Genomic DNA, 19,096 nt, shown 5'->3' with positions numbered 1-19,096 from the left:
TAGATAGATATTGGATCTTGCACCCGGGTGTTTCTGCACAACATTGCCAACGCTGCACATAGACCTATGCTACATACTGCTTGGTGACTAACCGGTGTGTGTATGTATTATTATTATTGTCTCATACTAAGAAACCTAGTCAATGTGAATACTAGCCTTGACTTCATCACACAACCAACAGGGTCAAGCATTTGCCGGTACACCTTCACTCACACAATGTGAACCACGTATACAATATCTGGCCGGCATGAGCACTAATTAAGAAAGAAGGTTAGAAAATACTCAACATCAAAGTTATTAATTTGTTTTCCAAGGTAGAGGTTAGAAAGGTCATCCATTAATTTCCTGGCCTCGCTGACGTGTTGTTCTGGAACAATATCTTCTGTTGGAAGACAACCTCTCTTCTATTATTTAATGTGACTCAGCTGTTCATCCATGCCTCCTTTTGATCTTTTTTTAGCGACGGTTAGATATAAGGTTTCTTTTCGATTCAAATGTGATGTCCTTATTAGGTTATACGCTTTGTCGGTCCCCACTCCCAGAAATAGTGGATCCATGCAAATGATGTATCGTTTGGGTTGCTTCCTGGTGCGACCGTGTCAGGGTCTGACTGGAAGAAACCGTAGCTCTCATTAAAAGTTTAGAGTGTCCCTCCTCAGTCTGTCTGGTTTCCGATGACCGAGGGAAGAGTGAGAGTGTCTGCTGCTTGAGTGATGCGGCCATTCAGCTCTAATGCTAAACTGTGCTTATTTCAATAGGGTCCTTACAGTAGGAGTGTAACTGTGTTAACTCGCCCACTTGACACCTGCTTAATTTTTTTGTTTCGGGCCACAGTATGATGAAACCAGAAAAAAAAGACAAAGTGTCTGTTCATTTCATCCTGTCGCTTTCAGCCATGAAAACAACCCGAGTGTTTTGCAGCGACGACCTGTCCAAGCGGATGATATGGACTCCTCAACGCCGTCATCCTTCATCCACGGACAGACGACCACCTCATCCCTCCACTGCTGACAGAGGCTGTGCTGGACCGTCACGTGCCGCTGTCGTCATAGCGACGGCGGCGTGGAGGCAGCCGCCACGATACCTGAGTTGAGGTTGAGGCGAGGTGAGCCAGGATTTGGCGGACGCCAGCCCAGAGCACGGTAGAGGAACGAGGCTGACTCCCTCTCCGCTCTCAACATGCCGAGGAAAACAACTGTCGCCGACCTGGAAGAGGGTGAGTGGGTTAGGATATTTTTATAAAGATCTTCTATTATAAGTGTTTGTATATATCATACAAACATTTGTCATAAATTTATGTTTGTCTTTGTGTGTCTTGAAAAGTTAATAATTAGTATTTTTAAAGTACGATGAATGGAATATTGGGAAGTATGCATTATACTGTACGTGTAAGGGGGAACATTTTCCATAATTGCTATCGTTGGATCTGAAGCAATTGCTCAAATGTACAAACGAGGGTTGGTGAGGTGGACCCGCTCATTTGTGTGGTAATATTAATAATCATGTGATTATTTGCGTGTGATTTTCCAGTCGGAATAGACATAGACACGGAGCTGAGCAACAGCGACGGTAAGTGGATATGTGAGTGGAAGTGTAAGCACGTGACACGCTCCATTAAGTCCCACAGTGCCACGGACCCCGGTGTAACGCAACCCCCAGGAGCAGGCTTATCCACAGCTTCCCCCAAGTGTCCATTTTGTATCTTCCATTGTGCTCGCACATAAAGCTGTGTGTGTTTGCACGCTAACAGCCCTGCCGCTTTGTATGTCACTGTGTGTGATTGTGCATGTGCACGCTCACAACCCTGTCTGTGTGTGTGTGTGTGTGTGTGTGTGTATGTGTGTGTGTGTGTGTTTCCATTTGCACATGCATTCACAGCCTTTGTGTGTGTTTGCGTCCCTGTTTGAGTGTGTTTGTGAATTTGCCGTGATTTCTGTGATTTAAAATTGTTTGCCTGCTTGTGTGTGTGTGTACGTGTGTGTGTGCGTGTGTGTGTGTGTGTGTGGGCGGGTGTGTGTGTGTGTGTATATCCGGCGGCGTGTGTGTCAACAGACGACGCCTCCCGAAAGAAAGCAAACAAGAAAGGAGGACGAGGGGCCAGAGGTCGCAAAAAGGCGACCAGCGATGAAGAGGAGGACGAAGACGAGGCCCCTCCGGCGCCGCGGGGCCGGAGGGGCGGGAACAGGAAAGCGGCGCGCAAGGGGAAAGAGGACGACGGCGAGGGCGACGGCGACAACGACGATGACGACGACGAAGGCCCCAAGAAGCGTGGGGCGGGGGGCCGGGGAGGAAGAGGAGGGCGAGGGGGGAGAGGAGGAGGGAGAGGGGGGAGGAAAGGAGGGAAAGGAGGGAAAGGCAAGGAGGGGGACGACGAGAGCGACGAGGAGGAGGACAAGAAGGGAGCCAAGGGGAAGAAGGGAGCCAAGGGCAAGGGCAAGAAGGGGAAAGACGAAGAGGAGGAGGAGGAGGAGGAGGAGGGAGGAGGAGGCAAGGGCAATAAAGGAGACAAGGGCAAGAAGGGTGCCAAGGGGAAGGGGAAGGCTAAAGAGGACGACAAGAAGAAGAAGAAGAAGGGAGGAGGGAGCAGGTACGGAGCGTTTACCCGGGGGCGCGCCGGAAGCAGACGGAGAATGAAACATTACAGGCGTCCTTGTGACGGTGTAGTCACATGTGTAACCAGCAGCGTGTACTTAGATGGGACATATCATAACATATATCATAACACCGGGTGTGAGTGTCATTAGCCGTTACAAGCCGTTTTGTAAATCTGCCTCTTCTGACATCGTCATGTGGGCGTGACCCACCTAGGTGTGTGCTGGATAGATCCGTTTACCAGTCTACCCAGTGGGACTGCAGCAAACGTTGCCGCATCAGTCATGCGTCCAGGTGGAAGTGCCCGCTTGTGATGTCAGAAGAGGCCGATTTTCAAAGCGGCTTGTAACCGCTAATCACACTCACACCTGGTGGTATATACAGTATGTCACCTTTAATGTGTGATAACGTTACACGTGGAACAGGCCTTCCTTAAGTCGCTTTTAAGCCTTTTTTGCTAACCTTAGCCCCAAACACAGGCAACAAGTACATCCTGTGGTGCACGTATTACATGCCTAATCACACAGCACCGACTGGTGACACTGTCACCGGACACCAGCGCAAAGGGTCATCGAAGGGTGTTAATGTCATCGGGGCCTCACCACCGTAGACGCAGTGGAAGACAGAGAGAACGCTGCTTCAGTTCCTGTGTACTATTCCTCCTGCATTACACTATTCTACACACTAGAATGGTGTAATGGTTTGGGTTCACACTGGCGTCTGTGTTTTCCATCTCCCCCCCCCCCCCCACCCACCCACCACCACCACCACCACCCTAACCCTTAGCTCATCCAACTCTGACGAGGAGGACTCCATGTCGGAGGGTGAGATGGCCAAGCTGATGGAGGAGGTGGAGGAGAAGAAGAAGCTCATCGCCACCATCAGGAACAAGCCCTGGCGGATGCGGAGGAGGCTCACCCACCTCAGGTGGTGCAAACGCCGTCCGCGTGTCTCAAACGGGGAAACCATGTGGGAAACCAACCAACGGTCCGGAACGTCCTCTCTGTTCCCACGGAAACTGAGCAGAGAAGTTGAACCGTTTGCATAATTATTCCGAGTTGGATCAATGGGGGAAAGCAGATCCCGGTCTCAATGGACCAACTTTTCCGCGATTGTTTCACGGATACAGAGTTGGCGGTGCAGTCCACGATAATGTCAAAGCATGATGTATGAAGCAGCGCTTCCTTATATAAGAACAGAGCAAGTGGTTCCCGTTTAAGCAAGGGCCCAGGGGCTACACTCCTAGAGTGTTTGTTCAAAGAGCCGCATGGACAACAGTTACTTCCTTTTAACATGTAGGAGTTATGTCATCGGATTTACAGTTACTTGAGGTTGGATTGGGTTTTGATTGAGTCTCATTGATTGAGTCTCATCGTTCGGCTAATAACCGCGGCCACACAGCCGAATGCACGAGGACCATGAGACTCGATCAAAAGAAACAAAGAGGGTCGAGGAAGAAACGGCTGGTAGCAGCTTATAATGTATCCTACTTGTGTAAATGTTAACAGCCGCATGTGCCACATACCACTGACCCCTCTCTGTCTCTCTTTCCAGGGAGTCTCAACAGTTTGTGGATAAGTTTGAAGGCGCTCTAGGCAAAGGAAAAGGCAGGAAGTGGTATGCTTACAAAGTGATGATGAAAAAGGTTAGAGCTGACCAACAGTGTGCATACTTCCTGTTGCCTTTTGCCCTTTGAGTTACGTGATGTCTGACTTAATGTGCGTAATTGTTTTTGCTAATGCCAGAAATGGATCAAGTTCCAAAGAGATTTCGAGAACTTCCGAACAGCGTGTATACCGTGGGAACGAAAGATTAAAGAAGTGGAAAGTAAGGAAATCCCATGTTCTCAACGCTACCCTCTAGTGGACGTACGCGGTAACTGACAGCGACGTTGTGTTCCCGCAGGTCATTTTGGCTCGTCGGTGGCTTCCTACTTCATCTTCCTGCGGTGGATGTATGGCATGAACCTGGTGCTGTTTGGCTTCACCTTTGGCTTGGTCGTAATCCCAGAGGTAAAGCCTCTTCAAGGCGACACAGGAACATGAGTTTGGACGTAAACAGCATTGAGTCCAGTGCTGAAACAGAATGTAGTGCAACCTAATACTGTGGATGATTTGGTTTGTATCTCCCACCCAGGTTCTGATGGGCCTTCCGTACGGGTCTATCCCCAGGAAGACGGTGCCCAGGGCAGAAGCGGACCAGGCCCAGGACTACTCTGTCCTGATGGACTTCAACGTAGATCCAACATCAAATCCACTCGCTTAAATGAACCATTAAACCTGCACTATGTTACTTGTCTACTGCAGCTATTTACTCCATAAAAAAATGTCTGAACCCGAAAGTTTCTCAAGAATTAAACGTGCCAATCCATGAGTCGACCCATCCGGGGAATTTTTATCTCTTAATGGTTTTATACTGGTCCCCTCTTGACCCCGCCCCACTGTGGGAAAACATCAGACCACGGTTACCTGTAATGATATGCCTATACCTGTAGCTCCAACTGAAGTCCAGGAGTGTCGCTCATTGCGACACTCACGTGTGCAGATTTAAAGTGTTTGCTGTGGAGAAACCCATTCTACGCTCTCTTCATCTGTCTGACGTTGTCTCTTCCTGTCCGCAGGGCTACTGCAAGTATTCTGTGCTCTTCTACGGATTCTACAACAACCAGAGGACTATCGGGCTGCTCCAGTTCCGGCTGCCACTGTCGTACCTCATGGTCGGCATCGGCACCTTCGGCTACAGCCTCATGGTCGTGATTCGGACGTGAGTTCCGGAATGACCGCTGTTCTATCAAGTCTTTTTGGGACCCTTAGCTGTCGATTTATTTTCTGTTCATGCACACACACACACACACACAAATATAGGCACTGTAGCTATGAGTAGAAAGCACCTCATGACAGTGTGTGGTCAACATCCTATAGACTGAATCAAGTTAGAGCGGATCTAGTCATCCGTGTGGCGTGCTGCTGGGGTACGGTCTGTGTTCGTAGGATGGCTAAGAATGCAGATGTAGGTGGGGGCGATGGGGAGGACGGGGAGTTCACCTTCGCCTGGAAGATGTTCACCAGCTGGGATTACCTCATCGGCAACGCGGAGACGGCGGACAACAAGTACGCCTCCATCACCACCAGCTTTAAGGTAACCGTGGGAACCCCACCGCTACGACGTCACCATACCCACGCCATCAATCCAACAATCAATACAATTAAAGGGATGAAGTTACACATTTGTATTACATACTGTACATATATACATACATATATTTACATTTACTTTTAGTCATGCAGCAGATATTTTTATCCAAAGCAACTTACAGGGGAGGCTGAGAAAAGTGAAATCATACAATCAAAATTGGAGTATCTACCGAAAAGTGTTAAAAATAATGAAATGAAGTAGTTATAGAGCCACCCTTAGTTGGCTCTTTAACTGTGCGGAGAAGCCATAGGAATCAGAAATGCAAAGTGAGTCAATCATTAATTTAAAAACATTGGTCCAGCTCAGTAAAGAACATTGTAGACTACTAAATCATTAAAAAGCTTGTGAGATGTTCTCGGAAGCCGTGCAGTCTTTGGTGTTTCCAGCATGGATCCAGAAATCTATCCTCTTCCACTTCATTATTTTATGTTGGAAATTCCTCAATGGTTTGACGTTGTTCCCTCTGAGGGGCTGTTTAGTTTGGTCTCATTTCCGTGGCCCATGTTCTGATATCCTCAGCAAACCCCTTTCACGAAACGTGGCCTCTTCTTTCTCTCAATAACCCTAGCATTAAGAACTACACACCACACCACAAACAGCCGCAGTAAGGAACAGAAATCTAACCGAACAAATGAATATCCGAAAGCACGTAGAACAACGCTCCTGATTTTGGACCAACACCAGGAGTCCATCGTGGACGAGCAGGAGAACCAGAAGGACGAGAACATCCACCTGCGGAGGTTCCTGAGGGTCCTGGCCAACTTCATGATCATCTGCAGCCTTGGGGGGAGTGGCTACCTCATCTACTTTGTGGTGAAGAGGTCTCAGGAGTTTGCCAGCAGGGATGACCTCAGCTGGTATGAGAAAAACGAGGTAATGGTTTCGTTTTTATGTCTTTTTTTAGAGGGCTTCAGTTTTGGAAGGTGTCATATAATGTGGCCTGTGAAGCCCTTTGACTGTTTCTGGGACTAAGGGCAATACAATACAATACAAGTCAAATGTTGTTGATTCTATAGCATACGACGGTGACTATGGCACTTAAAAATAGCACTTAATTGTGTAGCATTTGATCCTAGCTATCTTGTTGTACACAGGGTATGGTTTAACCTAGCAATTGTCAAGTGCTAAGTTGCACTTGTTTCAATGAATAATATTGTTTCTCTTTCCTCTGACAAATGTACTTATTGCAAGTCACTTTGGATAAAGGAGTCTGCTGAATGCCCTCTCGATGTTAATGTCAATAAAAATGAACGTGACAGTGAACGTTCTCAGGTGTGAACCAGCTGGTCTGTAGCTGTGAGGGGTTCCAACATGTCTTCATCCCCCCGCCCCGTCCAGCTGGAGATCATCATGTCTCTGCTGGGCCTGGTGTGCCCTCCTCTGTTTGAGACCATCGCTGAGCTGGAGGAGTACCATCCCCGTATCGCCCTCAAGTGGCAGCTGGGGAGAATCTTCGCCCTGTTCCTGGGGAACCTGTACACCTTTCTGTTCGCCCTGTTCGATGAGGTCAACACCAAGGTATGTCGTAATGACGCTCGAAGGTGAGGAGCGTAGTCTAGCTGTAATTTGTGGTCTTGGGGGTGGGGAGTGCTGGCTTTAGGTTTGTTATTCTGACATAAGTAAAGCTTTGGGATGTTTTGTTGTTTTTAAGGTGAGTGGACTTTGTGCAGGTAATGTTATGTCATTTGAAATAAAAAAAAACGTGGATGCTTGCGGCCGTTTGTTGACCTTGTAAACTGGAGGTACTTTAAATGGTGCCCGGGGGCTGCAGAAGCAAACAATGTCATAAAACTGGCTAGACGTCAGCAGTGGTCTACAGAGGTAGAAACAACCTGAATTTGAAATTCCTACCACTAGATGTCCTCAAGTCCAACATTACGGTACACCGCTTGGGTCATGGACATGGATGTTTATATACAAAACTCATACATTTGATATATAGGCTAAGGCAAATTAGTATTTTATATTTAAATGTTTCTATTTTTTAAGTCAACATTGTTATTTTCGCTTTGTGTATACTGTAGATTTACATTGTACTACTTTGCATTGTCAATGTTTCATTCCTGTGACCAATAAAGCTCTGTTGAATGAGCCCACGCTGTGTGTGTTCTCAGTTGGAGCTGGAGGGCTCCATCAGGAACGCCTCTCTCTGGAACATGAAGGAGTACTACGCCAACTTCACCCTCAGCAACAACGACACCGAGGCCACCGCCCCGCCCATGCACCCCTCTGACGTCATCAGAGGACCCTGCTGGGAGACGGGCGTGGGCATAGTAAAGACACATGGATCACCTATCATATATCCGTCTATCTGTATGTAGTCATGACCATGCTACAACACACCACCTAGGTGGCTTTAGCTGGGCTCCTCCGGACGGGGGCTGGGGAGGTTGGAAAAACCCTTTATTGTAGGAGTTGATCGACCGTGATACATGAGCTGGTGCTCCGTGTTGTTCAGGAGACCTTTCTGAGTGTGTGCACTGATGGCTGGTTCAACCCGTGCACATTGATTGCTCAATGCGCACCAGGTGAGCAGCCTCACCCAGCCCCTTACTCAGGCCAGGTGGGGCTGGCTTAAACCAGCCATCAATCACACGCACTCCACACTATACAGTAGAACCATCTATCTATAGATCTGTCAGCCGGCCGGCCTGCTTGCCTATTGAACGGTCTGTCTGTCTGTCTGTCTAACTATATTTGTCTGTCTGTCCAACTTTAACTGTGTCTGTGCCTCTGTCTGTCTGTCTGTCTGTCCCTCACCCCCCCCCCTCCCTGCTCCTCCATAACGTAGGAGTTTGTGAAGCTGACGGTGTCGGACATCCAGGTCACCTACCTGACCATCCTGATCGGAGACTTTGCCCGGGCGGTCATCGTCCGTTTCCTCAACTACTGCTGGTGCTGGGACCTGGAGGCCGGCTTTGTAAGTCCACCGTGGAGCTCGCCTAACCAGACACACTGGCAGACTCTCTGGCCAGAGTTAGCCTACAGCCGCAGCAAGGAAAGACATGGAACACTTGACATCAGAACATCACTTCACATAAAGATGCAGTTTTTGCATGGTACTCGACCACAAAGGAGATGCTCTCATGTTGAGTATAAGATTTTGATTTGCATTGTTTTAGTCTCACATATCTCTCACTATATCCTCACAGAATTAATGAATGATAACAAGTGATGAATGAATTTGAAAGTATTAATCATAGCCGCACAAGCGAGGGATCTTCGGCACTCTATCTGTCGGTATTAACGGTCAGCATGAGGACTACAGATTTTTAATGATCAAACATGCTCTGGTCTGCACTTAGAGATCATGTGATGATGGAGAGTCAATCAGAACTCACCAAAATCCAATCAAACAAAACGTTTCCCTTGGCCTAGATTGTTTCTGCTTGGGTTACTGCTGAGATGAATGATGGTGATTCTCATTAATGGGTAGAATGCGTCTGTGTTTTTCTGTGTTCTTTATAGCCCTCCTATGGGGAATTTGACATCAGCGGCAACGTTCTGGGCCTGGTCTTCAACCAAGGCATGATCTGGTAGGAAACTCTCAGTCATTCATCCTTTTCACTGTGAATCGAGGCCACTTTCAGAGTGGGTCGACGGTACGATTTTACACTTGGAGTTCAATCACTGAATGGCATATAGATGGCACTGCAAAGAGATTAGGTATATCAGTGGAGGTTGAAGTCCTCTCCACCTCTACTGTCCTGTCCTGTCTTCCTCCACTATCCTCTCCACGTCCACTGTCCTGTGTATCTCCACTCCTCTGTCCATTTCTTCACTGTCCTGTCCACTTCACTATAGATATATAGAAACATTAATAAAGCCCTACAATAAAAAGCGTGTGTGTGTATGTGTGTGTCTATGTCTGTGTGTGTGTGTGTGTGTGTGTGCGTGCGTGCATGCGCGTGTCAGGATGGGGGCGTTCTACGCCCCGGGGCTGGTGGGCATCAACGTGCTGCGGCTGCTCTCCTCCATGTACTACCAGTGCTGGGCGGTGATGGCCACCAACGTTCCCCACGAGCGGGTCTTCAAGGCCTCCAAGTCCAACAACTTCTACATGGGCCTGCTGCTGCTCATCCTGTTCCTCAGCCTGCTGCCCGTGGTCTACACCATCATGACCCTGCCGCCCTCCTTCGACTGCGGGCCCTTCAGGTAGGGGGGACGCGGCGGGTCCACATGGGGTGACGGTGGGACTGAGGGGCTGCAGGCACCTACAGGTGGTTTGGTGGCTCAACACTGAATGAGGCATGGCGACTTTATTTATATAGCACTTTTCATACACGAGGAATCCATACAATAAAATGAAATAATAAAATTAAATAGCAAACTTAAAAAAAAATGCATTGTCAGAAGGGGATTTTAGTAAGTGTGTTTCTTATAGTGGCCGGTCTGCACAGTGTCTTGTCTTCCCACTGGGAAACTACTCTAGTCCGGGGCAAGTTTCTGTTCGAGGTCAGACAAATTACAGCACTTACAGATCCCCACCTCCAGCAACACCGATTGGTCGAATCAAACAGGAAGAGAAAGAAACCAAAGCGACCACGTTCTCCCAGATTTGAGCTCATCTTCCATCAGAGACTTTAGAGTGTGAACCTAGTGTGATTTGTGAGGCTCACACTTAACATGACAAGCACTAATAGCAAACACTCCCCCGCGCGCGGCCCTCTCTTAGTGGGAAGGGCAAGATGTTTGACGTGATCATGGAGACCATCGACCTGGACCTGCCCGCCTTCCTGGGGACGCTGTTCAGCTACGCCGCCAACCCGGGGCTGATCATCCCCGCCGTGCTGCTCATGGTGTGAGTACACAGTCAGGACCACCAACGTCACGCCAACCCCCTCCCACTGACCCAGCTGAAGACCAATGGCTCTTTAACCGAGCACGGCCTCGTGTGTGGGAAAGAAACAAACTGAGAAGTGGGATTGTCAATAAAAACACACAGCCTGCCACATAAACCCCTCTCCCAGGACCAGCGTAGACCCCTCTCCCAGGACCAGCATAGACCCCTCTCCCAGGACCAGCGTAGACCCCTTTAACAGGACCAGCGTAGACCCCTCTAACAGGACCAGTGTAGACCCCTCTAACAGGACCAGTGTAGACCCCTCTAACAGGACCAGTGTAGACCCCTCTAACAGGACCAGTGTAGACCCCTCTAACAGGACCAGTGTATTCCCCTCTCCCCATTTAAATCCAGATGGATTATCGATCTGGATTTGAGTTCTGCACTGGTCCTGGCAGAGGGTTCATTATGTTAATGGTTAATGTGGCAGGTTGCGTGTTTTTATCATGGTTCAACTCTCTTATGAAACCTCACTCTGCTAAAATAGCCCAGTGTGATGGTTCCCTTTTAAAGGCCCCATATTATACCACCAGTGAGTGTGATTAGCCCTTACAAGCCGTTTTGAAAATCTGCCTCTTCTGACAAGTAAGCGTGTCTGAATCAGAATGAAAGTGATAATTCTTACTTTAAGGAAGCAAAAACAGACTATGGTTCTTGAACGTGTCTGAATGCTGAAATATTGTGTAACGTGCACATACAAATTTGCAACCAGCTGGCTTTATTCTGCTGGCGGCCATCTTGGTTCTATATCCTAGTGTTTAGAACCAAGATGGCGGCGGGCTGAATCAGGCCCATTGGAACATCAGTTGTCTCACATACATTGACGTGTTGCTCTCCTTTGACATCTTCCTTTTGGAGACATCTTTTGTCGTATCTATCCGTGACAGACTGGCCATCTACTACCTGAACTCGGTGTCGGAGGCCTATCAGGGGGCCAACATGGAGCTGAAGAAGAAGATGCAGATGGTGAGGTCACAGCTAAAGTTTGCCTCTGTTTTATTTCATTGTAAAAAAACATGCGTTTAGCCATGTCTCACCCTCAATGACCATGTGTGTCTCTCCCCTCTCTCTCCCTCTCTGTGGCTCCATCTCCCTCTCTGACTGTGTCTCTCTCTGCCCCCTCTCTCTCCCTCTCTGGCTGTGGCTCTCTCTCTCTCTCTCTCTCTGACTGTGTGTCTCTCCCTCTCTGGCTGTGGCTCTCTCTCTCTCTCTCTCTCTCTCTCTCTCTCTCTCTCTCTGACTGTGTGTCTCTCTCTCTCTCTCTCTGACTGTGTGTCTCTCTCTCTCTCTCTCTCTCTCTCTCTCTCTCTCTCTCTGACTGTGTGTCTCTCTCTCTCTCTCTCTGACTGTGTGTCTCTCTCTCTCTCTCTCTCTCTCTCTCTCTCTCTCTCTGACTGTGTGTCTCTCTCTCTCTCTCTCTCTCTCTCTCTCTCTCTCTCTCTCTCTCTCTCTCTCTCTGACTGTGTGTGTCTCTCTCTCTCTCTCTCTCTCTCTCTCTCTCTCTCTCTGACTGTGTGTCTCTCTCTCTCTCTCTCTCTGACTGTGTGTCTCTCTCTCTCTCTCTCTCTGACTGTGTGTCTCTCTCTCTCTCTCTCTCTCTCTCTCTCTCTCTCTCTGACTGTGTGTCTCTCTCTCTCTCTCTCTCTCTTCCCCCCCCCCCCCCCCCACCAGGCCCGGGACGAGGAGAAGAACCGTAGGAACAACACAGAGAGCACCGACCAGGTGCAGAAGGACCTGGAGGACCTGCTGCCCAACCGCTCCCTGGCGCCGGAGCCCGGTCAGTACTGGTTCAGACTGCCCGGACAGTACTGGTTCAGACCGCCCGGTCAGTACTGGTTCAGACCGCCCGATCAGTACTGGTTCAGACCGCCCGGTCAGTACTGGCTCAGACCGCCTCAAGGGGGTGGAAGGAAGGAAGGAAGGAGGAAGGGGAGGCAAACATTCTCCCTCATTCTGTATGGTCCTGTGGAACAGCCATTAACAGTGGAGGATAGCCGCTGTGTGTGTGTGTGTGTGTGTGTGTGTGTGTGTGTGTGCGTGGGTAGGATTTAAAAGATAATATTTGTAGTGTAATTTGTACAAAATGGCAACCTTCCATTGGCTAATAATGAGTGAAATGTTCTCTCTCTGATATGGTCGACTGCACGAGCAATTTCAATTTTAGACCGCTCCCGGCTATTTCTGACCTGGTTACTCTGGTTGTGGAGAATCCATCTTGCCTGTCAATCACAGCTGGGGGAACTATAGCACTAGAGAGTGAGGGGACATTTTCTTGATGTACTTCTTGCTCTTGCTTCTTGCTTCATTGATTCACTCTGGAGTCTTGCCTACAGCAGCTTTACTAAACGTGACTCTCCCCTCAACAGAGGAGGAGGAGGAGGAGGAGCCGCCCCCCAAGCCCACCAAGGTGAAGCCGGGGGCCGCCGGAAAGAAGGAGATGCAGAGGGACGTGGCCCTGGCCTCGCCCAACCCCAACGTCCGGGGGCCTGTGAACCGCCCGCCCGGCCCCCGGGGCCCCGGGGGCCAAGGGAGGCCAGGGCCCCCTCCACGATGAGGAGGAGGAGAGTGTGGAGCGGTCCCCCCACCATGCTGGTTCATCACAAACCCTCCATCTTTCTGAGATGCATTGAACACACACACACACATGCACACGCACACGCGCACACACACACACACACACATGCACGCGCGCACACACACACACACACACACACACACACACACACACACACACACACACACACACACACACACACACACACACACACACACACACACACACACACACACACACACAGAACGTATTTAGACAGTTTAAATGTTAAGTTACATTTTTTTAGCATATATTCATTATATTTATTTTACATTCATCTTTGACTTACTGAATTGCTTGTTTATGAACTTTATTATAAATAGTAATAGTACTATAAATAGTGTTACCAAAGTCTTTTTAGAAATATAAAGGAATACAGTTTAAACATCCCTTCAGGAACTTGAGAATCTGTTTTCCTTAAAAAACAAAACAAAAATATAAAGATGCAGTAGGTAAGATGACATTGCAGGACAGAATACCAACATGGTTGACATGACACTAGGTGTTATTTATCCTCCAGGGAAATAGCCAACCTTCCTCACATGACAAATAGTGTTTACCGTAGAGCAGCAGACGTGACCTGGTTTAGTGAATACTAGGGAGTTGTAGGTAAACGTTTGAACATGCTTAAGGTGTCGAGGAAGTGTGTGTGTTTTGTGTGGTGGAATTCTGCAAGAATTAATTTTAAAGTTTTTTTTTATATACACAGTATAACAGATTATCTATTTTTGTTCCGGTAATCTCATTGAAATTTAGTTTTCGGTTTCAAATTGTTGACCAGTGAAAAGCATAAAAACCAGCAAATTACTAGTGATCAATTTAAATGAATTAGAAATGGAATACGAAAGTTATTAAGTTTCAAGGATTTTACACACTTGTATTATGCACTTATATACCTTCCTTTTTCAAATAAAGTTTGACGTATTTTAACATCAATTACTTTTTTTGTTTGGGTACGAGTTATATATCGTCTTGGTTAACTTTCAGTTAACCAACTGTTGCACTGAACCAACTGTTTAGTGCACCTTTACTTGAGAATGTCTTGTTTCCGCAACCCATCTGCATCTGATCCAAATAGAAACAGCACTACACAAGTCTTTCAACCTTAAGTCGAAAGTACAAATTACATGTTCAAATATCGGTACACTGAACCCTGAACAAATGAAACCGAGGAACCTGTGAATACAATTCAATAATTGGGACAGGTGGAAAAAATACAATAGTGAATAACTAATCTAATAATGAATAATGATTGCTGGGATATGGGTCTGGCCATGCCATCAAATATTTTCAGAACTGGAAGAAAAGGATACCTACAGCATAATACCTAGATCACTATTGCATATGGCATTCAATTATCATGAGGTTGATGGGTATGATGGGTTAGCTATCCTCACTGTCAGGTGTTTCCATGGGCCGCAGGCTTACTCAAAGCCTAAATTCATAATAGGCTTAGTTTATTTTTTGAGTCTCGTGAAAAATCACAAAATGTTAATAACCGAAACAGTACAATTGTTACATTCTTGTAACGTAGACACTGAGGAAATAACAAAGGACTGCCTCACCTTCCAAAGGACCGGTTTTGCATGTAGTACAAACATATGCACCCAAACGTGCCCATCAGGGTGAGGTGGGCGGAGTCAGAAACCTGTGTTGAGTAGTGTACTCCACATTCTTCACCTGCATTCTGCCATTGGTCTGCCAACAGGTGAGACTTGATTATCTGAACTTTTGACAAAGAAGCTCAGTTTTGCTAATATTCTTGTGTGTTTGTGTAATGTGTATATCTGTCTCTTGTTTGATGTGGTTTTATATTACAGCAGCCTTTTGTTTATATGCACAGCTTTCATATTCAATTGTTTAGTATTACGTTGTACTGTGCTTTGTTCCTTTCATGTCCTTCATTCACAGTACTTTGAAACTGACATGTTTCACCAAAAGTGCAAATCAAAGTTATCTTTACATTTATACATGAGTGTAACAAACTTAAAGTGTTGGATACATTTTTGCATGTGGGCGAGGTTAATGGCAAAATTGGAATGCACTCATTATTAAAGTTACAGGCTACACCTGTGTCTGGTCAGCCCTACTATGACAGGCCTACCTCTGTAGAAAGTGTCCATTGGAATTGTTGAACTTTGGATTCTAATGGAGTCTTATGGATGTCATTCATCATGTCTTTGCTACGTTTTATGGACCAGGGAAAAAGGTCTATGGTGTGGGATATCTTTACTAGTTTAGCCTCCTACCCGCGCCCTGGTTCATAAAAAGAGCAGACCCCTTATTAACATGATGAGGGGCACCTGTGTTTGTCCTATGATGACGTCGCTGTGAAAAGATTCTAATTAGTCCTTTTGTTTATATTTCCAGAAACTCCAAGATGTCCTTCTTCAAGAAGTTCTTCAAAGATATTGTCAGTAAAAGGGACTCTGAAGAAGACGATTCGTTCGAAGTGAGTACCAGTTATCATTAAGAATACAAGTAGAAAAAAAAAAAATCTTTAAATGGACTTTTAACCTCTACGACAATGCACCTATAACATGACATGACGGAGAGGCATTCCGACTGGATGTGTGTACGGAGTTGGTGGATGTTTCGTATGCTACAATTATACACATGTTTGGACTGAGAAAGACCAGTGGTGAATGGACGTCCTTCCTTTTGAACTCTCTTCACAGGTGACTCATAAGAAGCCAGAGTTTCACGGAACCATCGCCCCGTACCCAAACTTCAACCCGAGGAAGGACGTTATATTCCTGGAGGAAGCCATCAACTCCAGAAGTAAGTACCACTCTTGTTTTGTGTCGTTTGAGACAGAACCGCATCCACCCGGCCTGCATGTCTCATCACTTCTGGCTACTAAGATACTTAAGGGCCGTGTTCTTTTTGCTCTTCAAGATGTGGACGAGGACACGATCATCTCGGTGCTGGTGCAGAGAAGCAATGAACAAAGGCAGGAGATCAAGAGGGTTTTCGAGGCCGACACTGGAAAGGTGACATTCCCCTCCCTGACTGATGTACACATAATGTAGGCTGAAACAGTCGTTTAGCTAAGTCCCAGTTGACAAACTTGCGACACAATGTCTGTGGCGCGGTGTCCTTTTTACCCTCAACTTAATCTTTTTGATAATTGTTTTTCCTTTTATAAGCATCCTGGGCCGGCCGACCGACCTATTTTGGCAGTTAACTTTCTGAGGTACATTTTTATGTTTTTTGGCTCATATTGTTCAATGTTCAATGCTTTTCTGTTTCAGTCTCTGGCCGGTGAGCTGAAATCGGAGCTGAGGTCCCACCTGGAAGATGTGGTTCTGGCTCTGCTCATGACACCTGCTCAGTATGATGCCTTCATAATTCGGAAAGCCACCAAGGTGAATAACGTCCAACAATAACTCGTAGTTCTGACTCTGTCACTTGGATTGTGTCTCTAACCGCGATGTTGGTCTCCTGTGCAGGGGTTCGGCACAAATGAAGACGTCATTGTGGAAGTTCTTGCCTCCAGGACCAATCAACAGATTCGCGACCTTCAGGAGGCTTTTAAAGAAGGTACAGCTCTCCACATTTCAGTGTTCCTTGTCTACATGTTTGGGCAGCATTTTTGCAAAGGCTTTTCCTCACTTTATATCATGTTTGGATCATGTCATACTCTTGGACTAGGTTTAACCAAACGATTTCAAAATCTCGGTAAATCAAAATATAACAGGGCAAGAACTCAAATGGATTTAAATAAAAAGAAAATATTAATAAAATAAATATAAATAAATATTATTCCAAAAGATAGATCATGGATATCAAGATGTCTCAGTGTGTCTTTTTTATTTTTAACTCGCTCCCTCCCCCAGAATATGGGCAGACCGTGGAAGAGGTCATAGACAGTGAAACCGACGGGGACTTTAACATGGCTCTGCACGCCATGTTGAAAGCCAACAAAAATGAGGGTCATATCGTAGATATGGCGCTGGCCAAAAGGGATGCGAGGGTATGTCATCTTACGTTCTTAATGTTCTCATACTTTTTTCTTTTTTTTTCCGGTCTGGACTAATTGTCTGTTGCTCTTTGTTTTGCAGGAGCTCTTCGAGGCAGGCGAGGAACACAAAGATATCGACATCTCGGTCTTCATCGACATCCTGACGAGCCGTAGTGGGCACCAGCTGACCCAGAGTAAGCATTGTTTGAACATGGTTCTGGTTCTTCCACTGAGGAGGGGATGAATGCAGAGGAGTTTCTGGGTAAGGGATGACTGCAAACCAGGGGAGAGACTTGACAGTCATTACCAATGATAGCCATGTGCAGAAAACATGATATTTTGACCGGTTATGGATGAGTCATAACATTCCCAGTTGTGTCTGAACACGGCCTCAGTGGATTCTACCACGCCCAGACAAACCAGCGGATCCACTCTGAAAACGGGACTAACGCATAACACGGCAAACATGACGCAGGCGTCCAGTGAAACCGTTTTGTCCTTTTCAGTGACGTCATCTATCAACTGACTCGTTTCGGTCACTTTATCAAATCAAATTTGAAAGATGACAAATGTATAAAGGATACATTTTGATCAAGCAGACTTGAATCTGACACAATAGTCGAGCAGGTAGGTTTTAATAAACTGTGGCCGTGGAAACACGGCCACATCAAATGTTAATGGCTGCTCAGTGCCAAGGGTCACGCCTAGTTTTAGGGGAGCTTCAGGAAGGATCACATGTAAAATGAATGAGAAACTCGTACACTTGACATTGCTGCATTTAAATAATTAACATTAACATGGGACACACTTCGACATGCTAATGAACAGGCATATTGATGACTTCCACAGTATAAAATATGATGACAATATTTGTGTTGCTTTATTTGATGGTCTACAAGCTGACAAAATGTAAACTTAACATATCTATGTTTGTTCCCCAGCCTTTAAGCATTATTCCAAGATAAGTGACGTGAACCTACCGAAGGCCCTGGACATGGAGCTGCGGGGAGACATTGAAGACTGCCTCATTGACATTGGTAAGAAGAAACCTCCATCTCACACCAAGATACCTGCTATAGACCTGCTCAATACGTTAGCTGCAGTCCAAATTCCAGCCAGTAACCAATCCACACAAAAGAACGGTGTTTGAATACATAAAAATGTAACGCTTGTCTGCCAATTGATTTGAATTGTTATCTGGAACTGTAGCTATACTTGGAGCTAATGGTAATCATTTTCAAATTAACTGCTGTATTTCCTACAATCTAATTAGTGTTGTGTGTTTTGGCGTCTAGTGAAGTGTTCCTGGAGCAAGCCTGCTTTCTTCGCTGAAAGACTGCACAAAGCGATGGAGGTAAAGACCAATATTGACACGTTTAATAATTGTGTGTGATTAAACGTAATCTTTCTGTAAGCCTGTGCTAGTCGAGTGACTCTTCTAACCCGTGACTGGTGCGGTCCCCCAGGGCCACGGCACCTGTGAGGACACCCTGACGAGGGTGCTGGTGGGCCGCTCCGAGGTGGACCTGAAGAAGATCATCTCCGAGTTCAAGCTGATGTACGGCAAGACCCTGCAGCAGTGCATCTTGGTATGACTCTATTTTCTTTGCTTTGCTTGTTGATGCTGCTGCCGCTACATCTGCCCATTACAGACCCTAATGGGTCCGTACAATTGACATGGGGACACCGCAGTCCTTTCTAAAATGTTGAAATCATTTGATTATTCTGTGGTTTTTCAGGATGACACCAAGGGCCACTTTGAGAAGATCCTGCTGGGTTTGTGCGGACCCAACTAAGTGCAGAACCCCCGAAGCGGGGACAGTTTATCGCTGTCAACTAAAATGTATCTAATGCTTAAAATACCCAAAGATCTGCAATATGATTAAATATTTAACTAATAAAAAATGTC

General features: G+C 46.6%; 2 protein-coding genes across 2 annotated transcripts; both read left to right on the top strand.

The window, feature by feature from the left end:
* The first annotated feature begins 1,167 nt into the window (after window positions 1-1,167).
* tmc2a (transmembrane channel-like 2a) lies at window positions 1,168-13,427 on the top strand. The gene is made up of 21 exons (XM_084486398.1): window positions 1,168-1,216; window positions 1,531-1,569; window positions 2,053-2,268; window positions 2,356-2,587; window positions 3,379-3,519; window positions 4,147-4,237; window positions 4,338-4,419; window positions 4,498-4,604; window positions 4,729-4,827; window positions 5,213-5,355; window positions 5,583-5,730; window positions 6,472-6,660; window positions 7,126-7,305; window positions 7,902-8,060; window positions 8,579-8,707; window positions 9,256-9,323; window positions 9,703-9,942; window positions 10,463-10,588; window positions 11,518-11,596; window positions 12,302-12,407; window positions 12,997-13,427. The coding sequence occupies exons 1-21, from the start codon at window positions 1,180-1,182 to the stop codon at window positions 13,182-13,184; spliced, it is 2,799 nt and encodes a 932-aa protein (XP_084342524.1). The 5' UTR covers window positions 1,168-1,179; the 3' UTR covers window positions 13,185-13,427.
* Window positions 13,428-15,603: 2,176 nt separating this feature from the next.
* Window positions 15,604-18,983, top strand: LOC311367274 (annexin A1-like; the record flags this gene model as incomplete). The annotated part of the gene is made up of 11 exons (XM_084486088.1): window positions 15,604-15,675; window positions 15,902-16,004; window positions 16,122-16,216; window positions 16,478-16,591; window positions 16,676-16,766; window positions 17,063-17,199; window positions 17,288-17,381; window positions 18,129-18,224; window positions 18,483-18,541; window positions 18,654-18,776; window positions 18,927-18,983. 11 exons carry the CDS (start codon window positions 15,604-15,606, stop codon window positions 18,981-18,983), a joined length of 1,041 nt encoding a protein of 346 aa, XP_084342214.1.
* Window positions 18,984-19,096: the final 113 nt, after the last annotated feature.

This window comes from Micromesistius poutassou (assembly GCF_964030765.1).
Source record: "Micromesistius poutassou genome assembly, chromosome: 22".
NCBI lineage: Eukaryota > Metazoa > Chordata > Actinopteri > Gadiformes > Gadidae > Micromesistius > Micromesistius poutassou.
The sequence above is the reverse complement of the archived record's forward strand: the minus strand, read 5'-3'. Positions and strand labels throughout refer to the sequence as shown.

Excerpts from the sequence above, each read along its gene's own strand:
- tmc2a (XM_084486398.1), top strand. The coding sequence starts at position 1,180 with ATGCCGAGGAAAACAACTGTCGCCGACCTGGAAGAGG. Across the intron at positions 1,570-2,052 it reads GGAGCTGAGCAACAGCGACG|ACGACGCCTCCCGAAAGAAA; the intron begins GTAAGTGGATAT and ends GTGTGTCAACAG. Across the intron at positions 5,731-6,471 it reads CCATCACCACCAGCTTTAAG|GAGTCCATCGTGGACGAGCA; the intron begins GTAACCGTGGGA and ends GACCAACACCAG.